Source organism: Lynx rufus, unplaced genomic scaffold, assembly GCF_022079265.1.
Source record: "Lynx rufus isolate CCGP_SWC_20201006 ecotype Redwood Valley unplaced genomic scaffold, mLynRuf1.p SCAF_47, whole genome shotgun sequence".
Lineage (NCBI taxonomy): Eukaryota > Metazoa > Chordata > Mammalia > Carnivora > Felidae > Lynx > Lynx rufus.
In genome coordinates, this window is record NW_025814864.1 from 608,659 (window position 1) to 632,403 (window position 23,745).

A 23,745-nucleotide genomic window follows, 5' to 3' on the forward strand; every position below is an offset into this window, starting at 1 on the left:
GTGATTTAACCTAAGTGTTCGGTGCATGAACACAAACTAATGTTAAGCTGAAGTCCCTGCGTCTTACCCCAAATTTTGATGTGACACATATTTTGTAGTAATTTCATTTTAATTTCCTCCTTTTGCCATGTTTACAAAAAAAAGTAAGTGTTTAAAGCAGCTTCACGTGTAAGTAAAACGAAGAGTGAATTACCACAGACATGCCAGGAACCTTACGAAATAAAACCGTCCTATGAGCCGCTTCAAGGCGGTGCCCTGGGGCTCACTGGGGTGCCCAGCCCGGGCTCAGGTAGGTCCTCTCCGCTTCTGCGGTTTACGTGACAAATTCCTGACAGCTTTCACTTTTATGGCCGGTAAAAGACGTCCTAGGTCAAGATGCCAGATGAAGTTTTACAAAAAGAAATGTTTAAAAACCAGATTGTTAATCTGAAACATCTATAAATTGGATGTGAACTTAATGAAACTCCGTATGTAATTTAATTCCGCCTCGATTAATTAGCAAAGAAATAAGTTACAGCTTAGCTATTATTAGGAACGTTGCCTGCTTTGTGAATCTTTTTTTGGTATATGTAGTTCATAAATAATTTCAAGGGTAGCTAATATTATCTTTTACGTTATGAATTTTCTAATGGCTTATTATGTGTTCCAAGAAACGTATATTATAATTTTAGGAACACCTACCTGATTATGTCACTGTAAATTACATTAAGAGGACATGCCCATTCATTATAATAAATGAGCACGTTTTCATTTATCTCTTCTGATTCCATTTCTATAGGAAAGCCTTTTTTTTCACTTGACTGAGTCAAGATAATTAGGTAAGTGTACTTGAGACGACGCCGTAGGGTTGGCCCTTTACACAGAAAATGCCCACGTTATCTGAGATACTTAGGTTTCTTTTGGGTTTGATGAGCCAGGCATCCACACTTCCCTTTACTTCAGGTTTTCTAGAAAAAATGTAGTTTGGAAATGTACAGAACTGCTTGTTGTTTTAGCAGGGAGCGTGTGTTCGGGTTCGCCCGGGACCATTTTAAATGCACATGTGTTGTTTTCAGGCTGGCCGGCATCCCGGAAGAACCCACCTCTGTTTGGATGGCAACATCTCCAGCCATCTCACTCACTGAACGTGAGTCTAAAATCGTCTGTGCTGGGTTTTCTGTGTGATCTGCCAATTCTGTCTTGTAGTTGTTCTTGCGATTGCAGTAATCCCCAAATACGCTTACTTTTAAAAGTATTTAATCAAATAGTATGTTTTTCTACATACCAAAACCAGGAATTAACGGTTCAGAATGAAAAAAAGCATGCCTTCTCGTTCCTAAGGGCCCAACATCACAAATCTAAACTCCTATAATACACACAAAACGTTTAGTTTTTGGAGCACATGTGAGATAATCTGTACCCAAAGCACACTGAGACAAGGCAGGGGTAGCTCTTCAGAAAGTCCACACGGTAAAGCTCGTCTCTAATATTTCCTTCCAAATGAACTAATTTGAGCCCCCGAGGGGAAAAAGAGTTCAGAGGCGCCTGGATGGCAGGCCAAGGTCTCCCAGTTTGTGGGTTCAAGCCCCGCGTCGGGCGCTGTGCTGACAGCTCGGAGCCTGGAGCCGGCTTCAGGGTCTGTGTCTCCCTCTCTCTGCCCCTCCCCCACTCGTGCTCGCTCTCTCAAAAATAAACAAACATTAAAAAAAGTTCAAAGTAATAAAGAAATTTTGAGGTTAGAACAAGTCTTTAGATTTCCCATTACCGCTTGCTTACCTTATGGGAGAGAAAACTGTGGCTGAGACGTTAATTTGGCCAAAGTATGTCACCAGCGAAGGGATTACTTGGGATTAGAACCCAGGTGTTAGGGACACTGGCATCACACTGGCGTGGCTTAGCGTGTGACAACATCCTGCTAAGACCAAGCAGAGCACGATTACCCCACTGCCTCGGGGTCCCTGAGCCGTAACTACCTAGTGCTCTCAGCATCGGGAGTTTTGCTCCTCGGATGGCTTGAAGTTTCCCTGAACACTGGTTCCTGATTTTCTGCTGTGACTCCCGATTTTCAGAGTGAAACACAGCGTGTTCTGAATCCCAGACCCGAGCTCTTCCTCACGTGCCAGGAGACACAGGTACATCCTGAAAGGCCAGCGCGTTCCTCCAAGCACGCACGGTAAGTTCAAGCCCCGTCAAAGCCACACACTGCGCGTGCCCACGTGTGCACAGCCCTGACCGCAGTGACCTGCCAGCAGGGTCCCGGGGAGGGTCCCCACCGAACGACTGAAAAGCTGAGTTCTGGGTCACCACCCGGTCCATCCCTCTCTCCTGTGGTCTCGAGAGAGTCTCTGATGTACCATAAAAACAATTCCACAGACATTTTGCTAATTTTGAGATCCAATTTCAGAACGGTAAATTATTCCAGGAGAGAGCAGAACCGATTGATCAGTTCCCCCCCTGCCTGGAGAAGACACGCTTTACATGTGGACAGTGGAGCTCTGCCCTCAGTGGAAGAGTCCACAAGAGCCTCCACGTTAGAAACACAGCACAGACTGAGAAAACGGTATTTTCTGTACAGGACTACGAAATGAATCCTGTATGAATTTGAAGGCATCTATGGAACTATCACCCATTAACAGCTCACCGCCCTCCTTCAGCTCCCTAAGGCAAAACATGATCGTGTATTCAGAAAAATGTTACAAGAAAAAGAAGTTACATTTAGAGCAGCTTTCCTTAGAGTTTCGTTTCTTTCCTTCTCTTTCTTTCTTTCTTTCTTTCTTTCTTTCTTTCTTTCTTTCTTTCTTTCTTTCTTTCTTTCTTCTTTCTTTTCCTTCTTTTCCTTCCTTCCTTCCTTCCTTCCTTCCTTCCTTCCTTCCTTCCTCTTTCTTTTTCTTTCTTTCTCTCTTTCTTTCTTGTTTGTTTATTTTTGAGAGATAGAGTGCAAGCAGGGGAGGGGCAGAGAGAGGAAGACAGAATCCGAAGCAGGCTCCAGGCTCTGAGCTGTCAGCACAGTGCCTGACGCAGGGCTCGAACCCATGAACTGCAAGGTCATGACCTGAGCCGAAGTTGGATGCTCAACTGACTGGGCCACCCAGGTGCCCCTAGAGTTTCTTTTCTAATTACAAAACGTGCACTCGTGGATTGACTCAGACACAGGCCTAACTGTCCCTCTCGCGCAGCAAACACGGACCGGCACAGACGGACGAGTGCCCCCACCCTGCGCCCACGCCTGATCGCGAGCACCATCTAGAGCGTGTGTGGGCTCTACTTAAAGCAAACTGAGCTCACTCTTCTCGGTTTTCTGCACCTCAAACCTGCGAGAGGCAAATCAGAAAACTGATGGGCAGGGAATAAAAGTCTGCCCTTACAGGACGGCTTCAACTGTGACGTTTCCAGAAAGAGCCAGTGACTTTGTGGCTTCAAAGTGCAGGCACCTGGCGCTCAAACTAGTTGAGCGTGATCGGGTCACTCACGGTGCTCGCAGACCGAGCGAGTGAGGGCCCTGAGTCAGGGGGCAGCACCCAGCCCTGCGAAGGAAGGAGGTGTTGACTCCCCATGACACGGCCCTGCAGGCGAGCCTGGGGCCCCGAGAGCGCTGTTCCCACGCACCTGCCGTAATTCCTGCTGGCCAGAGGCCGCCCTGGGGCAAGGCCCTCCAAGTGAGGACGTGCTCAGATCACGCAGATCACGCAGGGAAAACCCTCTCGGCTTAAATACTCACAGTGACACAGCTGTTTAACCGCACTTCCTCAGAGCATGTGCCGATAGCTCGTTTATAACGTGGCACCGGGGACCAGAACCCCCTCCGAAGCTGTTTCCGCTAAAACTGAGCAGTTTGGTGGAGCTGATACTGGGGGAAGGACCCCTGACTTCGGTCTGCTCGTCCTCCCCAGATTTCCAAATCAAGCTCCAAATCCAGAAACTACTGTAGAGACTTGTTATAGGATCAACATGAAAAACACAAGCCCTACCTGGTCACAAGGAGAACAGCCCTCATTCACCATTTTCATCTGTGAAGAGAGGGAAGTGAGAAGTCACTATGACAAGAACATTAACGCCATCATTTCTTCGCCTGTCGAACTGGCAACTGAAATTAACTAGCCGCGGGAAGGGTCCTTGGGAACAAGTTTCTTTTACGATGTATTTCTAACCTAAAAACCAGACTACGTACAAATGTACAGCAGCAGTTCCCACAACGAAAAAAAAACAATATTAGCAAAAAACAATAGTAGCAAGAAACTACTAGCAAAAAACAAAACTAGCAAAAAACAATACTCGCAAAAAACAATACTCGCAAAAAACAGTATTAGCATACTGAAGCTGTTCTTTTTCAAATATCAGCATCTTGTGTGAGTGAAGCTATGGGACCACAGATACTTGAATTTCAATACCTGAAAAAAGTGGGGAAGACACTTTCTGCTCTAACGATCTTAGAGTTTCACATCACACACATTCTCCCCCACGCCCCCAGGAATCCCGCAAGGTGGTACTATCTCCAAACTTTACCGGTGAGGAAGTGGAGATCCAGGAGAACAGCACACACGCTCGGAATGTGACTTCAGATCCACATTTCCGGTTTCCTCCCCTCTGCTCTGCCTACCGGCTGGGATGTGTAAAACTCACCCAGAACGGAGGGACACTCCCGGTCACATGCACGCCTGCAAATACCAATCTACCACCAGCTGTCTGCTTTCTCCTTTCTTTTTATCCGTCCAGATACTTTGGAATTCAAAATGTCAAGCCTGAAAACTAAGGGCTTACAGAGGCTCCTTATCTGACTGGAGAAAGAAGCCATGAGGTCTGCAGAATGGAAATCGAACACATCGCTCCTTCCCGAGTCTCCCAATGTGCTCGGTCAACCTGTCCAGTAGCTTCAGAACAAGGCAGTGTGTGTGGCCAAAGAGGGGCAGGGAGGGCCGGGGGGGGGGGCGCTGTGCACGTGTTGCTAGAGTGTCAGCCCCAGCGCTGGCCCCGCTGGCCCTCCACCTGCTCGCTCCAGCACAGAAGCTGGCCTCAGGATGCAAACGCAGTCACTGGGCAAGTCAAGGCCACGTCTGACCAGGAGTGAGTCCTTCCGTGAGTGTCCACAGCTCTGGCCACCAGCCCACTGCCAGCACACCGTGGTTCCCGTGGGAACTTACTACTTAGTTGGATTTTAACTCCCAGCCCATTTTGTTTTACTTTTAATTTTTTAATTTCATATTGACTTTGAACATCAAACAGATCGCTCGAGGAGACAGCACTGTCTCCTGGATACTTGCTCTGAATATTTGGGACCTAATCTTTTTGGTTGGATATGCCTCTTGTTTTCATAAAGTTACGAGGGGAATTCCATCTTTGACCCCATTAAGTTCCCCACATCCCATCGATAAAGTATACGTGAAATTATGTGCACATGAGTACATCTGTGTCTGTGCGGGACAGGAGTTGAGAGAGGAAGGTCCTCTCAGGGAGGGAAACGGCCCCTGGGCATCCAAACGTCTGACCTGGTCCAGACTCTCCTGCCAGGAGGCATCTGGACAACTTAACACGACCTGGTTACAGCCAGAGATGTGGTATGTTGGAAAAAAGTACATTTCCTTGTTTAATCTTGTAACCCACTATTTTAGAGTTAATCATAAATTAAAAGATCTCTATTTCTGTGGATTAAACACAAAAGCACTAAGTCACGGGAGGTGTGCTCACGCTCTCCAGTGTCAGGTCACTGATGGTCGCGGACACTGCCCTCAGCCAGTCGGCGCTCTCCCGGGCCGTGTGAAACTGCAGGACTCCCGTGCGGACGCCGTCCACAGCCAGCACCTGGAACGCGCCGGACCTGCAGGGAGGGGAGAGCCACGCTGTGCACACCAGGCAGACAGTGTCGTCCACGGCGCCTCCGGCCCGGCCGAGAGCCACACGCGGAGACACGTGACAGTGCCCTGACATGACCAACCTGCTCCAGTTTGTAAGTTCACCAAAATTAAGTTCAGAACTTTGAGATCCATCACTAACAGACCATTTCTGCATCAATAGGAAACACGAGAGTCGTTCGTGGAGGACGCAACTCCTGCTCTTTTAGGAATTTGGGAGTTCTCGTTTTACAGAATCCTTGGTAAAGTTCGTCCAGAGACCATCCATTGTGGCATTTGAGGCTCAAGACACGACGATGGCGGTGCCATTGCTACTCGACGTGGACAGCTTACGACACACATCGAGTGACGTTGTGAGGGCTGAGCCCCGATCCTGCAGGACTGGAGTCCTTATGGGAAGAGACGCCAGGGCTCCCTCCCCACCCTGGAGGACACAGCAAGAAGACGGCCGTCTAGAAGCCAGGAAGAGGCTGTGAGGCGCCCGACGTGGACACGTGGCCTCCGGAACGTGAGGATGTGAATGTGTGTTGTCTACGCGGCCCAGTGAGCGCTTGGCTGTGCAGCTCCACTGGACTAATGAAACTCGTACAAAAGGTAATGTCATCGACACTTCTGTTCACGTCTCCTTAAGAAAACCATGTATATCAGGGCACCTGGGGGGCTCAGTCGGTCGAGCGGCCGACTTCGGCTCAGGTCATCTCACGGTCCGTGGGTTCCAGCCCCGCGTCGAGCTCTGTGCCGACAGCCTGGAGCCTGGAGCCTGCTTCCGATTCTGTGTCTCCTCCTCTCTCTGCCCCTCCCATGCTCATGCTCTGTCTCTGTCTCCCAAAAATTAACAAACGTTGAAAAAAATTAAAGAAACAGACATGCGATGACTGTAGCACATCACAGGAGAAAACCAGCAAAGGGACAGACGCTATGGAAAAGCCAGTGAATCTAGAGGAGTTAACGATATGAGAACTGAAATGCCGGAGAGGCTACACAGTGGACTTGAACTGGGTGGGTGGGCAGAGTCCCCCCAACCCACAGACCAGGCAGAAGAAAGAGGCTCTGCGAGAGGCTCTGAGAAGCAAGAGACGCTGGGGTGGGGGCACCAGCAGGAGGGAGACTGAGGACAGAGGAAACGTTCCCAGGTTTTCTGGGGACAGCTGCTCAGCATACCGGGGACCTGGGGACGGCCCGTCAGCACACCGGGGACCTGGGGACGGCCGGTCAGCACACCGGGGACCTGGGGACGGCCGGTCAGCACACCCGGGACCTGGGGACGGCCGGTCAGCACACCCGGGACCTGGGACGGCCGGTCAGCACACCCGGGACCTGGGGACGGCCCGTCAGCACACCCGGGACCTGGGGACGGCCGGTCAGCACACCGGGGACCTGGGGACGGCCGGTCAGCACACCCGGGACCTGGGACAGCCCGTCAGCACACCCGGGACCTGGGGACGGCCGGTCAGCACACCGGGGACCTGGGGACGGCCGGTCAGCACACCCGGGACCTGGGGACGGCCGGTCAGCACACCCGGGACCTGGGGACGGCCGGTCAGCACACCGGGGACCTGGGGACGGCCGGTCAGCACACCCGGGACCTGGGGACGGCCGGTCAGCACACCGGGGACCTGGGGACGGCCGGTCAGCACACCGGGGACCTGGGGACGGCCGGTCAGCACACCCGGGACCTGGGGACGGCCGGTCAGCACACCGGGGACCTGGGGACGGCCGGTCAGCACACCCGGGACCTGGGGACGGCCGGTCAGCGCACCCGGGACCTGGGGACGGCCGGTCAGCACACCGGGGACCTGGGGACGGCCGGTCAGCACACCCGGGACCCGGGACGGCCGGTCAGCACACCCGGGACCCGGGACGGCCGGTCAGCACACCCGGGACCCGGGACGGCCGGTCAGCACACCGGGGACCTGGGGACGGCCGGTCAGCACACCCGGGACCTGGGACGGCCGGTCAGCGCACCCGGGACCTGGGGACGGCCGGTCAGCGCACCCGGGACCTGGGGACGGCCGGTCAGCACACCGGGGACCTGGGGACGGCCGGTCAGCACACCCGGGACCTGGGGACGGCCGGTCAACACACCAGGGACCTGGGGACGGCCGGTCAGCACACCCGGGACCTGGGGACGGCCCGTCAGCACACCGGGGACCTGGGGACGGCCGGTCAGCACACCCGGGACCTGGGGACGGCCGGTCAGCACACCGGGGACCTGGGGACGGCCGGTCAGCACACCCGGGACCTGGGGACGGCCGGTCAGCACACCGGGGACCTGGGGACGGCCGGTCAGCACAGCCGGGACCTGGGGACGGCCGGTCAGCACACCCGGGACCTGGGGACGGCCCGTCAGCACACCGGGGACCTGGGGACGGCCGGTCAGCACACCCGGGACCTGGGACGGCCGGTCAGCACACCCGGGACCTGGGGACGGCCGGTCAGCGCACCCGGGACCTGGGGACGGCCGGTCAGCACACCGGGGACCTGGGGACGGCCGGTCAGCACACCCGGGACCTGGGGACGGCCGGTCAACACACCGGGGACCTGGGGACGGCCGGTCAGCGCACCCGGGACCTGGGGACGGCCGGTCAGCACACCGGGGACCTGGGGACGGCCGGTCAGCACACCCGGGACCTGGGGACGGCCGGTCAGCACACCCGGGACCTGGGGACGGCCGGTCAGCACACCCGGGACCTGGGGACGGCCGGTCAGCACACCGGGGACCTGGGGACGGCCGGTCAGCACACCCGGGACCTGGGACGGCCGGTCAGCACACCCGCCAAGGCCCAGGGGTGCAATCCGGATGCGGACTCACGCCTCCAGGGACGGACACCTTGGGTCAACGATGCGGGGAATCCCAGCCGAGGGGCACGTAGTAAAACAGCTCCTTCCTCACAAGGAGGCCGCCAGCTATCAGCTGACCTGTTGCGGAGGCGGGGGCACAGGGGCAGGAGGGCGGGGGGCAGGGGGGCAGGGGGCAGGCACAGCGCATCCCCAGCGCTCAAAGCCAGAGTGTCGGCCGAGCACCGTGTTGCCAGCCCACAGCCGCCTCTCCACGCGGACGGAATACGGGCATTCCCGGTGAAGAAAGCAGAGAAGCTGCGCCCGAAACCCCTGGGAAGTGCTGACGCGACTGTTAGGCTGAGAGCAGGCAGGAAACACAGACCAGCGCGGCGACGACGAATCACAGGACGGGATGCATCTTCTTTCCTCCTTTCTTTGCTTGTGTTTTTCTTTTTTTAAAGTAGGCTTCGTGCCCAACGCGGGGCTCGAACTCACGACTGAGAGGCACGCGCTCCACGGACTGAGCCAGCCAGGCGCCCATTTCCTCCTTACTACAAACGGTGTAGAAGCCGTTGTAGAAAACGCCATGTCTCTGACATACTGCTGGCCCCACGACAGGGAAACGTACATACCACGGGCTTGTATCTGTAACACACGTGATCCGTGGGTCACGTACGTGCTCGCGACAGGGCAGAGGACGTGCAATGCGCTAAGGAGTTGGTAACGAGGGTGAATGAATTAGTTAGCTAATTAGTGATTACATGTGATGTATGTACGAGATTACTCGTGGCTCTGGGGTTCAGCATATGCCCCTTTGCTAGTCAGAATCCGGCCCTGCTGTGCCCTTTAACCCCAGGGACACACGGACCGCACCTGCAGAGCTCTCTCTGCCCCTCCCCGCGTCCAGGACCAGGGGAGCGTCCTCAGTCCGACACAGCCCTCCACGGGTTAGGGTTAGGGCTAGGGTCAGGACCTCCAGCCTCCGACATCTGTCCCCCTTCCCCACGTGATGGGCTTCAAAACGCCGACCATGCGACAGAACACAAGCGCGGGAGAAGAGGCCGTAAGCAAGGTTATTGCAAACCCAGTTTCCCTGCAAAGAGCATCACTCAGAAACTCACCTTGAAAGAAAGCAACACAGATTGAAGATTATACAGACGCCGACGTTAATGCCGATGACACACACACAGTAATAACGTTTGATCGGGACGTTCACACCGGCTAATTGTTAGGAAAGCAGTATGAACGCCAGATTCCCACTCATTTCTTCCAGACGGACTCTGAGGTTCACCGTGTCAGCATCTCGCGTGAACTGTGTTCGGGCTGGTGTACGAGGTCCCTCCCAGTGCACAGGAGGAGCCCGACCACGCAGCTCTGCAGTCAGAGCATCTGCTCACTCGGCCTTTTTGGGATTCTGTCCAACGGTCAAGGTCGTCGTCAGAGCTAAAGATCAGAGTACCCACCGCTCGGGGCCCAGCACACTCTGTGACGGCCCTGCGTCAGGTTTTGAGAATCCGCAGAAAAGCTACACCTGAGCTCCCACAGGGGGAGCGAAGCCTCGTCCAAACACCGTTTCAGCAGGAAGTCGAGGCCTGGCGATGCCCAGGCTTCCGGAAAGCCTCTCCTGCCCCTGGACAGGAGCCCCGGAGGAGAAGCGGGCTGCACACACACGGCTCGAGGCCCCCACGCTTTGGAGCTGAGGGACAGGATGTGTGTTTATTCTGCTCGTGACGGGCATTCACCAAACAAAGCGAGAAGAAACTGTGCGTATGTCTCACTGTTTGAAAAGTTTGCGCTCGCAAACAGCCTTTCGAGACTGTCTCTGTAGCCTGCACGTCACTTTTTAGTGGAAGGCAGAGGAAGATTCTCTCCCTACTCTCCCCATCAGGCAGCGGCATTCCTAAGTACCACGTTACACGGGGGCCCGGGGCGCCAGTCTGAACCCAGGCACCGTTCTCCCCAGGGCGGTTATTCTAAGGCACCACTCCTAGGAGAGCCAGGGACGACGAAAGCTGAGCAGGTCCAGAGGAGAAAACCAGCTTCTCCCTTGTGGTGCTGAACAGAGCAAGTTGGCGTCCTCCTGTCACCTCCCGTCACCTTCCCGAGACCAGGCCTGTGTCCGCCCAGCCCCTGGCCCCGTGGCGGTGTGAGCGGCACGGTGCCCCACACGGGCTGAGCACCTGCACGGGGTCCCCCCTAAAGGAGGAGCAGAGATAGAACAGAACCACAAGGATCCTACGGTCACTCACCACTGTCTCCTTGCTCGACTCTCGTGTCTGCTCGCTGCCTGCCTGTGTCTCCCACCAGACGCTGAGCTCCGTGAGCACTCACGCCGGGGTTCGTTTGTTTCCCACCTCCGGCACCTACGAGAGCACCTACAGTGTGATCGAGAACATCTGCCGCCTGAGCACGTGCAGCCCGATGCGTGAGGCGAGCTGCGCCCAACCCCCTGCCCACTGCGTGGGTGCTAGAGGACCGATCTGATGGATCGAGGCGGCTTCCACACCCGCGACCCCAGCCCCCAGTCGGGTGGCGGCTTCCACACCCCCAAACAGGTGTGCTGATGGGCTGCGGGGCCGCGCTGTGTGGACCAGACTCGGCAGGTGCTAGCGTGGCCTGGCAGACGCAGGCACGTAATTACTATAGTTACCATTTCTTCTGGAAAATCCGCCAGGAGAGCCAGTGACACGGCACCGGGTGACTTGTGCTTCTTTTGCGCATCTGTTCCCTGGGACGTCACCCCCTTTGTCGGAGGACGACGGTCCGGGGCGTGAACGGTTCACACTCAGCATTAGCCGGGGCAGTGAGGGGACCGGAAGGTGACCGTTTCCTCAGGCCTGGCTTTGCGCCAGCACCGTGCGGCCTGACTCGCACTCTTCGTATAATGCACGTCTCCTCTCAGCGACCTTGTAAAATAGGGTTACCGTTTCGGCTTCCCAGAGTGGCGTCGAGAGACCACGTCACCTGCCCAGCTCACAAGGTCGGAGACCGGATTTCAGCACCGCCTAGCTCCCTCCAGGTCTGTGCTCTGGACAGGGAGCCACGCTTCCTACGGGAACCAAGTTACCGTCCACGGTTAAGTCCACAAACACAAGCAGCTGCGTCTTGGGTTTCTGTCCTGCTTCGCCATTACCCGTGCCTAAGGAAGCCCGCTGCTTCGTCCGGGCCACCCCAAGTCGTCAGGAACAGTGGTCAACGGTCACCGAACCCGCCTGGCACCCACCTCACTGCCACCCACCGTCCACCGAGCCCCGGCCCCCCGCACGACCTCTCCTGTGTAAATGTCCCCTGCAACCTCCAGCCACCGCCCCCGAAGACGTGCAATCCGAGAGTCAGCTCGATTCAGTGCACTGACCGCGACACCACCCGGACCACGTGCACGTGGATCTCACCCGCCTTGTTTCCTCCTTCCGCTTCAGAAAGTAAACCCTCATGACTCAAACAGTACACCTGGGTCACAGAGCCTGGCACGAATCGGGCAGTGACAATTACCCAAAATATCCCACGGATCGTGGATAGAAAATCGCGTTTTCTGACTGTGGACAGAGAGGCCACAGGCGGTGGGCACCTCACACCAGGAGCTGAGAAATCTCCCGCCTCTTGTGTCCTTGGCCCTAACACAGGTGGGGGGCTGGGCAGGACCGAGCTGTCACGTGACCAAACCTGTGCGTTTGTTCGATTAAAAACCGGGCAGAGGACCTGAACGGACATCCCGCCGATGACGACATCCAGACACCAACGGACACACGAGATGCTCGCCATCGCGCATCATCGAGCCACAAGGACACGTCACCTCACACCTCTCAGAGCGGCCAACGTGAACAACTCAGGAAACAACAGGTGTCGGTGAGGACGCGGAGAAAGGGGAGCCCTCGTGCACTGCTGGTGGGGGCGCCCCCGTGCAGCTGCTCTGGGAACGGTGTGGAGGCCCCTCGACAAGTTGCAAGTAGAACCACCCTCCGACCCCGGAGCCACGCGTGTCAGCATTTGTCAAAAGAAGGTGAAATCGCCAATCCCAAGACGTACACGCACCCTCACGTTCACAACAGCCAAGACGTAGAAACCACCTCAGTGTCCATCCACCCGTGAACGGATAAAGGAGACGTGGTGCATCGGGGGCGCCCAGGGGGCTCCGTCGGTTAAGTGTCTGACCCTTGATCTCAGCGCAGGTCATGATCTCACACTCCGTGGGTTCGAGCCCCACGTCGGGCTTTGCGCTGATAGCGAGGGGCCTGCTTGGGATTCTCTCTCATCCTCTCTCTGCCACTTTCCTGCTTGCACTCTCTCTCTCAAAAAAGATAAGAAACATTTAGGGGCGCCTGGGTGGCTCAGTCGGTTAAGCGTCCGACTTCGACTCGGGTAACATTTAAAAGTTTTTAGAAAGGAAGCTGTGATACACGTATACAGTAGAATATTACTCAGTCATAAAAAATAACGACATCTTGCCATTTGCAGCAACACGGATGGACCTTGAGAGTACAACGTTCGGTGAAATAAGTCGGACAGAGAAAGACAAGTGCCAGCTGATCCCTCTCATACGTGGAACCTGAAAAACGAAACAAGTGAAAAACCAAAACCAAATGGAAACAGACTCCTGGATACAGAAGACAATCTGGTGGTCACCGGAGTGAGGGTGGGGGATGGGCAAAGCAGGCGAGGGGGACGGGGGGGGGGTACGGACTTCCAGCTCTAAGCAGTGAGTGACACAGAGGACAGCCACGCCCCAATGACACCGCACGGGGGCATGTGGTACCTGGACTTGTGGGGATCACTTGCAACCTACAAAAACAGGAGATCCCTTCGATCCGGCCCGAAACGGAAACGACATCGCGTGTCCCCTACACCGCAGTGGAAACCATCTTACGGGTTTACTGCCAAAAAGGAAGCAGTGAGGCCCCCAAGCAGCCCAGGTCCCGGAAAGGTCAGCGTGCAGCACAGAATGCAGCTGGTGGGTCTGTAGGGCGCCCGCGAGTGTGGCAGCGCCCGGGAGCACAGGGTTTCTCTGCACGCCCGGGACGGCTCCGCCGAGCACCGTGAGCATCGATGCTGTGCCTGAAACCCTGGCCCCCACGTACTTATCCGCAACGTGACCTCTGTCTCCACAGCAAGTCTAGGCCGGCGTACCGGAGTCACAGGCCGTGACAGCTCCCGGTCCCCCACACACCTGCATTTTCTGAATTTCCCAGGGTATTTGTAGCTGTGCGTATCCACGGGGGTGTGTGTGCACGCGTGCACGGGTGTGTGTGTCAGAGATGCCCCAACGGCTCCGATCCTCACCCCCGGCACAGGCTCCGCGTCCTTGCTGGCGGCCCCCCGCCCTCCAAGCGCTCACGACCCCTCTCCCCTCCCTAGGAAGCGTCGCCATCCTTCCTAGGCTTCGGACTCAGGACCCTTAAAGTTCCAATCTGATGGTTGTCACACTGAATATACACACTTGCACACACACAGCAGGGTCCCCGGAGCACGGGGCACCGTGGCACCGGGTCGTGTCAAGACACGCTTCCTGGGCAAAACTCCGTCACGGAGATTCGATGTCTCAGGTCCTCAGGGACGGGGCAGGAAGGGACGGGGGCCGCAGGCAGAGGGGCAGGACCCTCCCTGGGCCCCGAGAGCTCCTGGAGGCCGTCTGGAGTCTCAGCCGGCGACTCCTGATGCACGGCACACATGGGACGCAGAGGCGCTACTGTGGAAGTGAGTCCCAGGCATGAAGGACGGCCCGGGTCCGGGACAAGGGAACGCCGAGGCTGTTCCCTGAAAGTGACTCGGCAAACCCACACCAAGCGTGCGGGTGACGGGGAGGCTGGCCCGGAGGGACTCCACTGACCCTGAACGTGGCCTCCCTGCCCATCGCGAGGTCTGCAGCGAACGTTCCCCAGACGGGCTCATTTCCGGCGGTCGTAGACTTTCCGCTCTGTCTGGCGTTTGTCAGCGAAGTGTTCGCAGTAACTTCTTGGTCCACATGGTGCTTAAATTGTGTCCCCAAAGAGCCTTTTGTCAACGATTTCCGGCTGACAGCATGTTAGTTGATTTTATGGAAGTCACCGAAATGCATTGAAAAGACTCTCAAGAGGGTGTAAAACATACAGCATCTCACGCTGTCTCCGCTTATCAGACGGGCCAGGGACGTGTAATGAATCTTACGTTCTTTCAACGAGCGTATGGGTTATTTTCACAATCCTATGTAAGTCTTTCAAGCTAAATAAGTAACAAAGTTTAGAGGCCAAAGAGATACCTCGTGTGTTATAACGACACAACGAATGGTAAAGAGAGCTCCCTGACGCTGCTTCCGACCTTGCGACCAGCACTGTGCACGACAGTTCGTAAACCGTAAACCGCTCTGGTTTAGACTCACTGTGACCCCACGCAGAGGGTCCCCTTGGTGTCACCACCTGGAGACGAGGAGACGGAGGCCTGTGTAGATCGATCAACGTACCCAAGGTCACGAGGCCAGAAACTGGAAAGGCACACACACACAAACACACGCATATGCACACGCGTGCACACGTACGCACAGAACCCAGTCTCTGCTTCTGCAACCTCGGCTCTCACGAGAGCGTGCTGCCTGGCGGGGATCACAAGGGCATCTCCCTTGCGTTAGAACCACGCAGTCCGCCGTCGTCACCACTCGGCGCCCCTGCTTCCCGCGCCTGCCTGCATCTCGCGCGTGCACTTGTTTGGTACAACCGGATGTGCTGGACGGTCCAGACGGGCCGTGGCCACCCCGTGTGGCCACCCCGTGCGCTCTCTCCTGGGACGGAGACACTGCTGGAAGGCAGCGAGCATGCTGGGGCAGCCACAGAGCTTGAGGACCTGCAGTGGTTCTGTCACCTTCCGCGCAGGAACGCGTGGGCCCCGGGCAGGGGTCCGTGCGCCCTGCGAATGCCGCCTGAGGGCCCCCATCACCTTCTCGCAGACTGGCAGACATGTGGCATCAGAAAGCATTTTGGGACACCTTCGGTCTCGGGGAGAAAATGGCCTCTGGGTAAGAGCAGGGCGGGACTGGTGGAGACAGGCGGTGCCCGTGGTGCCGTGGTCCTGGGAGGCAGGGTCCGTGCGGCGCACCCAGGCTTGCCCGCGAGGCCGAGGCAGGAATGGAAACCCAGATAGACCTGATTCGCTGGGTTTGTCCTCAAAAGTGGTTAGAAAGCTGTTGGGATAAGTCAAGAGCAGGGTCCCCTTCTGTTCCCAGGGTCAGGGCCCAACCAGCGAGTGAACGTGAAAGGCCTGCCCGGAGCCACGTGGGAGCCTGTGGACCCCCTGCCGAGGGCGATGCAGATCCTCTGGGCACCGGGAGAGCGTTAGGTCGTCCAGGGCACAGCGCCCCTCAGTGGCGTGGAGACCCTGTCCCTCCAGTTCCTGTATTTCCCTGTAAGGACGGGACCTTGATAAGCGAGGGCAGAGGCACGGGACTAAACACCCCTGCTCTGTGTGCAGCACTGGGGCGGCGGGGGGGGGGGGGGGTTCTGTTCTGGCTGAGGGACCCGTGCAGTGGGCGGGAAGCAGGCACGTGTGTCTCCAGCCACTTTAAGACCCCTCCTGATTGTTTTCATGTCCAGCTCTGGGTGCCCGTTCACCCCCCCCCCCCCGGGCGCATCCTGCTTGGAAGGACGACGACGTGCATGTGGGGACCCGCAGGTGGGGTGCTCGTGACCCTCAGAGTGCCGGGAGGTGCCACTTGGGGAAACCACCACTGGATCTGCGAAGACAGACACGGAGCACTTCCACGTCGGCACACACCGTGGGGGAGCGGCCCCCCAGGATCAGAGCCACGGAGCAAGTCCCGGCCACTGGCTCTGTTTACATTGGGTACGGCTCAGGGTTCGAATCTCCAGGAGGGCACGGTCCGCCGTCCCTGGCCGGGGAGGCTGTCGAGCTTCGCGCTACGCGTTTGATCAACGGGCAGTGTCTGCTCTACGCCAACCCCAGCCCACGCCAGGAACGGCCACTGGTCAGGTTAGCGGGGGCGTCACGAGGTGGGGGCGACTCTCCGTGGTTTCCACGGGCTTGTGCAGGCCACCCAGACCTGACCAGAGCTGACCACCGACGCAGGGGTCCCTGCTCCCCGAGGGACGGCTGAGACCCCGCCTTCCAGCCATGACGCGAAGCTCGTCCCAGGGCCAGCGTGGAGGGGGCAGCACGTCCACACATGGTGAGGCCGCGCTGTCTGTGCTTTGGAAGAGCGCACAGAGAAAGCACGGCAGGCTTGTGTGGGCGTTAAAGCCGGTAATCACGGACCAGGAACACAGGATGAAGGGGCACAGAATTCGCCGCTCGCGCAGGGACCTCACTTCCCTCTTGGGTAGGCGTCAGCTCTGAGGCAGGCTCGTCACCCAGGCCGGGCCAGTGACATACGGAATCATCGGGCCGAAGCCCGGGCCGGCACCGCATCAGGACCCCCGCTCCATCAGGACCCCCAGCAGGTCTGAGGCTCAGAAACACGGTTTGCGGGCACCGGCTCCCAGACCCCCGCACACCTGGACCAGCTCCGAGTCTGTAGGGACGCTTCCAGAATGGCATCGTTCTCTTTCAACAAATATGAGCACCCTAACTTTCTACCCCTAAAATGAAACTTCCAGAACGCTTACGGCCAGAGTGCTGGGACGGAGACCAGAGTCCTGGCTGTGAGCACTGCCAGCCGGCCTGCGGGGCACCGGGCTCCCTGTGGGCCCCACGGAGGAAGTGAGCACAAGGGTTCTTCACGAGCAGAGACACGGACGCCGTCCGATGACGAAGCTGACCGTGACGATGCCTCTCCCAGGACACGTCCGGCCCGCTCCTTCCCACTGTCCCCTGCCATCTTCCTAGATAAAAATTAAGCCAAGTGATGAGCACAGGAGCCCGATGCAGATCAGACCCTCAGTTCCCGACCGTCCTGCTGACCGCCGACTCCATCCACATCCTTTACAAGCCGCTCCCCTCACGGAGACGCCACGGCTCCCGGGACGCGGGACGTGGTCTCCCAGCTCTGCTCGGCCACACCAGGCCCACAGGCGCCACGAGGCTGCACCCGCACGATTCCCAACCACAGAAAATCTGCTACAGAGGAGTCCATTCCTGGCACGAAACCAACCTTGCGATAGAAATCAGAGTATTTAGCGGGATAATCCTGACAGCCCCTGTCGCTTCTCAAAATGTTCCCGTCTGCAAACCATCTGGCTCCCGACGTGCTCTTTCTTCCTCTTTTTTAGAGGTTTATTCACCTATTTTCTGGGGGGAGGGAAGGGCAGAGAGAGGGAGAGAGTCCCTAGCAGGCTCCACACTGTCAGCACAGAGCCCGACCCGGACCTCGAGCCCACAGGCTCTGAGATCATGACCTGACTCAAGAGTCGGACGCTCAACCGACTGACCCCCCGGGTGCCCTGCTCTCGACGAAAGAACACACACTCTGCGCTCTGGCTTCTAACGTAAGGTCGTCTCCCAGAAGAAAAATGGAATCGCTGCAGTGAGAAGACACAATTTCACTCTTACTTTCAGAGACTCAACAGAAGCGAGGCAAAAAGGGCCAAAGTTACAGTTTTGCTCCTTCCTCCTCCTCCCTCCCCACCCCTCCTTCCTCGCTTCCAAGTTTCAGAAACGACTCTGTACTATCTTTTTCTGGGTCATTTTTTAATGCTGATTTATCTTTGAGAGAGAGGCACAGCACAATCAGGGGAGGGGCAGAGAGAGAGGGAGACACAGAATCCGAAGCAGGCTCCGGGCTCCGAGCTGTCAGCACAGCGCCCGACGCGGGGCTCGAACTCACAAACCGCAAGATTCTGACCTGAACCGAAGTTGGCCACTTAACCGACTGAGCCACCCAGGCGCCCCGTCCATACTGTCTTCGAGGCCAGCATTAAACCAGAGGCATGGAGAGGCTAGTCTGAGCAGGACCACGGAGGTCTGTGCCCTGCAACCGAGTCCAGCTGTGCCCAGTGCCTGCGGGACAGACTCAGACTGCCTGACGCTCTTGGTGACATCTCTCAAATCGTGATTTTCTTCCTTCAGGTTAGGCATTCCTCTTCTGCAGAACTTAGGAATCCTGTAATCTCACAAGCCTTCAGGATACTGGAGAGCTCCTTTAAACCTACAGCATTAGTTTACGTTACCTGCGCAAGACCTTAGGAGGCAGTGAGGTATTAACATCTTTCCCCACCTGCTTGTTTAAACGCACGCCTCGCTGGGTGAAGCCACGGGGCCCTGGAAAGGCAAAGGGAAACCGGCAATATGTCGATTCCAGGACCCTTCCCCACCCAGGACTCTTCCCCATGTGCCGTGCGCCTCCCCAGCGGTCTGGCAGCTTGTCCGAGGAGAGCAAGGCTTTCCGGGGCGTATCCAGGCCATCTCCAGAAGCCTCCTGGGATGACCCTGGACACTCTGCATGCACAGTTCCCTTGGTCCTAAAGGCGTCCTCTCTGCCTTTACTTCCAAACCCCGGCACATGCACCTCGACTCAAACCCGGGTCCTGGAATCCCAAACCGGCGTCCTTTCGAAGGGACCAGGTGAAGCACAACCAAGCATGGACTGAGCCAATCGTGTGTTTAGAGGACGCGCCCCTGAGACGTCTCTGGACACGCACGTGCTGCCCTGGTGACATGGGGCCTTCAACCGACACGTTTTTGTCGCTGGAAGAGTTGAGGGCTGTCCGTGGGCTGGGGGCTCTGCGGCCTTTCCCCCGGGACAGGAGACGGGGCGGCACCGAGGCGGCAGCGGGAGCCCTCCTGAACCGCGTGTTGTCCATAGGCACAACGTGCTCATCCCAGCGGGCGCCTGCTGGAGGCCCGATGGGTTCGGCTCTCCTGTTGCCAGGAGCACCCGCTTGAACACCCCAGGCAGCGGAGCGGCTGGCAGAACCCAGTCAGGCGGTAGCGTTCTGTCACGCACCCCGCGGATGACACAGGGCACAGCCGCGGTCTGTGGGAAACGAGAGCGCTGGCCTTCCAACCAGAGGCTGGTCCGGGCCGCCCCTTCGTCCCGAGAGACAGCAGGTGCCTGAAGACGTCCAGTGGCCCTGGTTTCCCAGAGCCTCTTATTCAAACAGGGGGATGGGCAGAGACATACACACACACACACACATACACACACACACACACACACACATACATACACACACACACACACACACACACACTTTAAGAGGGATCTGTGGCCACGGCTGCTGTTAGGCCTACACATGGCTGTTTACCAACGGGCCTACCTCGGCCTGCCTGCCTACCTACTCCTCTCTCTCTCTCCCTCTACCTACCTACCTTCCCACCTTACTGTCCACCTACCTACCTACCCACATATCCATCCATGTCTTCCCACCTCCCTAACTTCTCAGGTCTACTGACCTTCTCCAAACGGCCACACGTGTAAAACTTAGACTCAGAGCTGGCGTGCACGCGATGGTGTCAAAAGTGCCCTCTCACGGACGTGCACATTGACTGTGAGAGGCTACGCAAGTAATGTCACTTGATACCGAACACGCAATGGTAGCCGTTCGTCAAAAGCGTCATCGGACAGACTCCCTCCTTCACCGAGGGACCGGAGAAGAGAACCTTGGACTCCTCTCTCCCCCACCCACACATGAGCACGCACGAGGGCACACACTCACAGGCAGGTGCGGGCACGCACGTTTTATCAAAGATAGTGCTCAGTTTGCAAACAGCAAACTCCTCCCTGGCTGACAGGCCACAGCTCACACAGGTGTCTGCACACCCGTCGTACAACCGAGAGGCAATTCACCAGCACCGTGCCATCCCTGCCACGGTGGTTAGCCACAGAGGACACGCTACGCCTGGGAAGAGAGCAAAACGCTGAGTCCGCAGAAACAGTTATGGAAACACGACCTTCGCACATCAATCTTTGAAATGGGTTAATTAGCCGAGCTCGGAGACAAGGAGCCTTACTGGACACGGATGCAGGTGTAACCCCTCATTTTATGAACAGCGACAACGAGGCCCCCAGACTTCAAGTGACTTCTCTGAAACCGTCTGCAACTTGGACACGAATGCACTCTTACCTCCTGTCTAATTCTACCGACACTTACACACGAACGTACGGTTTTTCCAGTGATCGACGATTCAGAAGAACTAACACGGATCACCTCACCACGGGAGGCCTGCTGCCAACAACAAATCCACTACCGCTCTGATTACGGTTTCCTTTCAGTGCCTACCTTTCCTCTGACTTGTTACTTATTTATTTCGCAAATGCTCGCTCTACCAGAAGACGTCACACACGCTTGCCTCACGACACAGACGCTCTGGGGCAGGCGGTGGCTGGGGGGTGTGCCAGCGTCCCGCTTTCCGACGGCGGTCACACACCTGCATTTTCCTGTTCCAGCCTTGCACCTGGAGATTCGGGCCATAGACAGAGGAACGGACAGCGTGTCCAGCCAGCGCTTCTCATACTGTGGCGCGTCAGCTGCGGGCGAGGAAGGCGATGGTGAATCCTGTGCACGATAAGCAAGAAGCAACAGTCACAGAGTCAGTCAGCATCGAATGCAGGGACAGCCACCAGCATCCTGTCCCCTAAAATTCAAAGGAAATACATTTCAACTGTTTAAAAAGCATGTGACAATTTTCTGAAAGATCTGGAAAGAAGTGCCCTCCCATGTGAACTTAAACTAATTCTCTCTTTTGTCAACAAAACACTGCACAGAAGAGAAAGGTCAAAGGGGAAGCTTCGGGGAGAGAGCCTGACGTGGGAAGGGGCGAGTCCAGGAGGCCGAGGGGCTGCGGCCACGCCCACGTCAAACGTTGCAGTGGGGCGCCTCCGGGTCTGGAGACAGAAGGTACACATGCACAGAGGCTGGGTCAGGGGCCACGCTGACTGTCCGGTGGGCGCGAGCACAGTCCCTCCTCCGTGGAGCCTGCAGACCACAGGCAGGTGCGTGGGAAACGCGGAACCCACGCAAACGGGCTCGTGACCCGACCCTGCGCTGCCGGGTCCGCAGGCGGCAGGATCAGAGGTGGGCTCCGGGCAAGAGGACCCCCAAGTTCCCGTCTGGGTTCTGAGGGAGGGGCCGGTAGCAGCCTGACCCATCCTCCCGTGGAGCCCGCAGCCCAGCGTGGAGATGGCAGCCCCAGGCAGGGGTGAGGGCAACCGGCCAGCACGCAGGCTCCCGAGCGCACAGCAGCCTCCGACTCGGCACCACCGGCTCCAAGGGCAAAGGGCCAATTCCCCGAGTTCCCTGCTGTCCAGGTTCCTGTAAGAAATGACAGCTGCGTGGGGGTACCTGGGGGGCTCAGTCGGTGGAACGTCCGACTTCGGCTCAGGTCATGATCTCGCGGTCTGTGGGTCCGAGCCCCACGTCGGGCTCTGTGCTGACAGCTCGGAGCCTGGAGCTTTGGATTCTGTGTCTCCCTCTGTCTCTGCCCCGCCCCCGCCCACTCTCTGTCTCTCTCTCTCTCTCTGTCTCTCTCTCTCAAAACCGAATAATCGTTAAAAAGAAAAAAGAAAAAGAAAGCAAGCAGAGCTGCTCAATCCTTCTAGCTTGCAGGAGCAAGGGGCCGCGTTCCCACAGCGGACCCGAGACGCCGCGGGCCGCGCCAGTCAGCGCCTCACAACCCGCACAGGTAAGGCAGGAGTCACGCGCCCACTGCAGGCGACACAAAACATGCCCTCCCCCGCTTGCTCTGTGACGCGGCCCAAAGCTGCCGAAGAGCTAAAGCGGAAAAGGCCGTCGTGAAACACCGATGTGCAACTAACCGAGTCCCGGGACCTTTCCCGTTCGCTGCCGCAGTGACCACGAGACGGATTCTGAACGGGTGGGAACCTCGGGAGCTGCTGGGGGCGGCTGGAGGCGCAGCGTCGGGGCAGGTGCGTCAGGGGCGGGCGGCGGGCGGCCCCTCTGCGGGGGCCCCCGTGGGGAGGCCCTCACAGACCCTCCCCAGGGCAATCCCTTCCCTCTGGTTCCCCGACGTGCCACATGATGGAGACATCTCAGAAACGCCAGGAAAACCAAGTACTTGTGATACAAGACACGGAAACCGTTTGGAAATGAGTGAGAGAAGATGAAGTAACACGCGTCCCGGCGTCTTGCCACGCACGGGCACGGAGAGCCACGCGTGGCACACGGCATGCCAGCGTGCCGGCTCTCCTCAGGCGTGCACGCACACGTGTCCACACGGAAGCACGAAAACACCACCTTTGCGGTGGAGACACGACCACACCCTACACAACTGGGAAATTCAAAACTGTAAAAAGAAGGAAAAAATTCGGTCCAAACCTCATCACACACTTGGTACATTTCCTGAGGACCTTCTTCCTATTCTCTTTTTGAAACTTAGTTAGAGCCATACTGCCAATAATCGCGATCGAGGGCACGGAAGAGAAGAACGTTTATGGGTCACAGTTGACACAAAGCGGGACTCACCCACAGACCTCGCGCTCGGAGGCAGAGCACCTTCTGTTTAATAGGAACCCGGGTCCTCGAGGGTGATTATGCTTTGTTCTGTTTATCCCTTGTGTAGGGAGAGCTTCTCTTGCTCTAACTCCCTTGGAATGAAATCTGTATCTAAATATAATTTAGCAGTTATCAGCACTTGCTCGAGGAGAACACGGCGTTTGCACGTTTTACAGGATTACCTAAGATGCCTGAGGCTTTGTCTGAAGAGCGGCCTACAGGCTGGCCGAGACCCTGATGGCCTAGCGGGAACAGGCGACGGCCGTGAGGGGTAAGGACAATTCTGCAGGAACGAGTGTCAGCAGGGGCGGCCCTGAGCGGCGACCCTAGTTCGCCGAGCGCGTGAGCAGGAGCCGAGAGGGAGGGGGAGCGGACCCCCGTTCTCTGCTGCGCCGACCCCACTAATGGGGGTCTCCATCTCTGCTGTATGCCGAAATACGTCTTTAAGGCATTTTTTTAACTTTATTAATTTATTTTGAGGGGCGGGGGGGGGGGGGAGAGAATCCCGAGCAGGCTCTGTGCTGTCAGGGCAGAGCTCGATGCGGGGCTCAAACTCATGAACCATGAGATCACGACCTGAGCCGAAATCACAAGTCCAACACTTAACCGACTGAGCCACCCAGGTGCCCCTAAGTCATTTTTTTAAAAGAAAAAAAAATATTAGTCATCGTAATACTTTGAATAAGAGATCTGAAAGCAACTTTTCAGGTATTGCTGTCTTCTTCCTACTTTGGATAATTGTGGGCTTTGCAACTCCTTTTATTTTTACT

General features: G+C 57.0%; 1 protein-coding gene across 1 annotated transcript in view; it reads right to left on the minus strand.

Moving 5' to 3' along the window:
- The window catches only part of SNTG2 (syntrophin gamma 2), a 131,261-nt gene that overhangs the window by 48,143 nt on the left and 59,373 nt on the right, over positions 1-23,745 (minus strand). Inside the window, 3 exon segments of the mRNA XM_047098334.1 lie at positions 3,948-3,986; positions 5,662-5,791; positions 20,892-21,019. Of these exon segments, the coding sequence (XP_046954290.1) occupies positions 3,948-3,986; positions 5,662-5,791; positions 20,892-21,019 (297 nt within the window).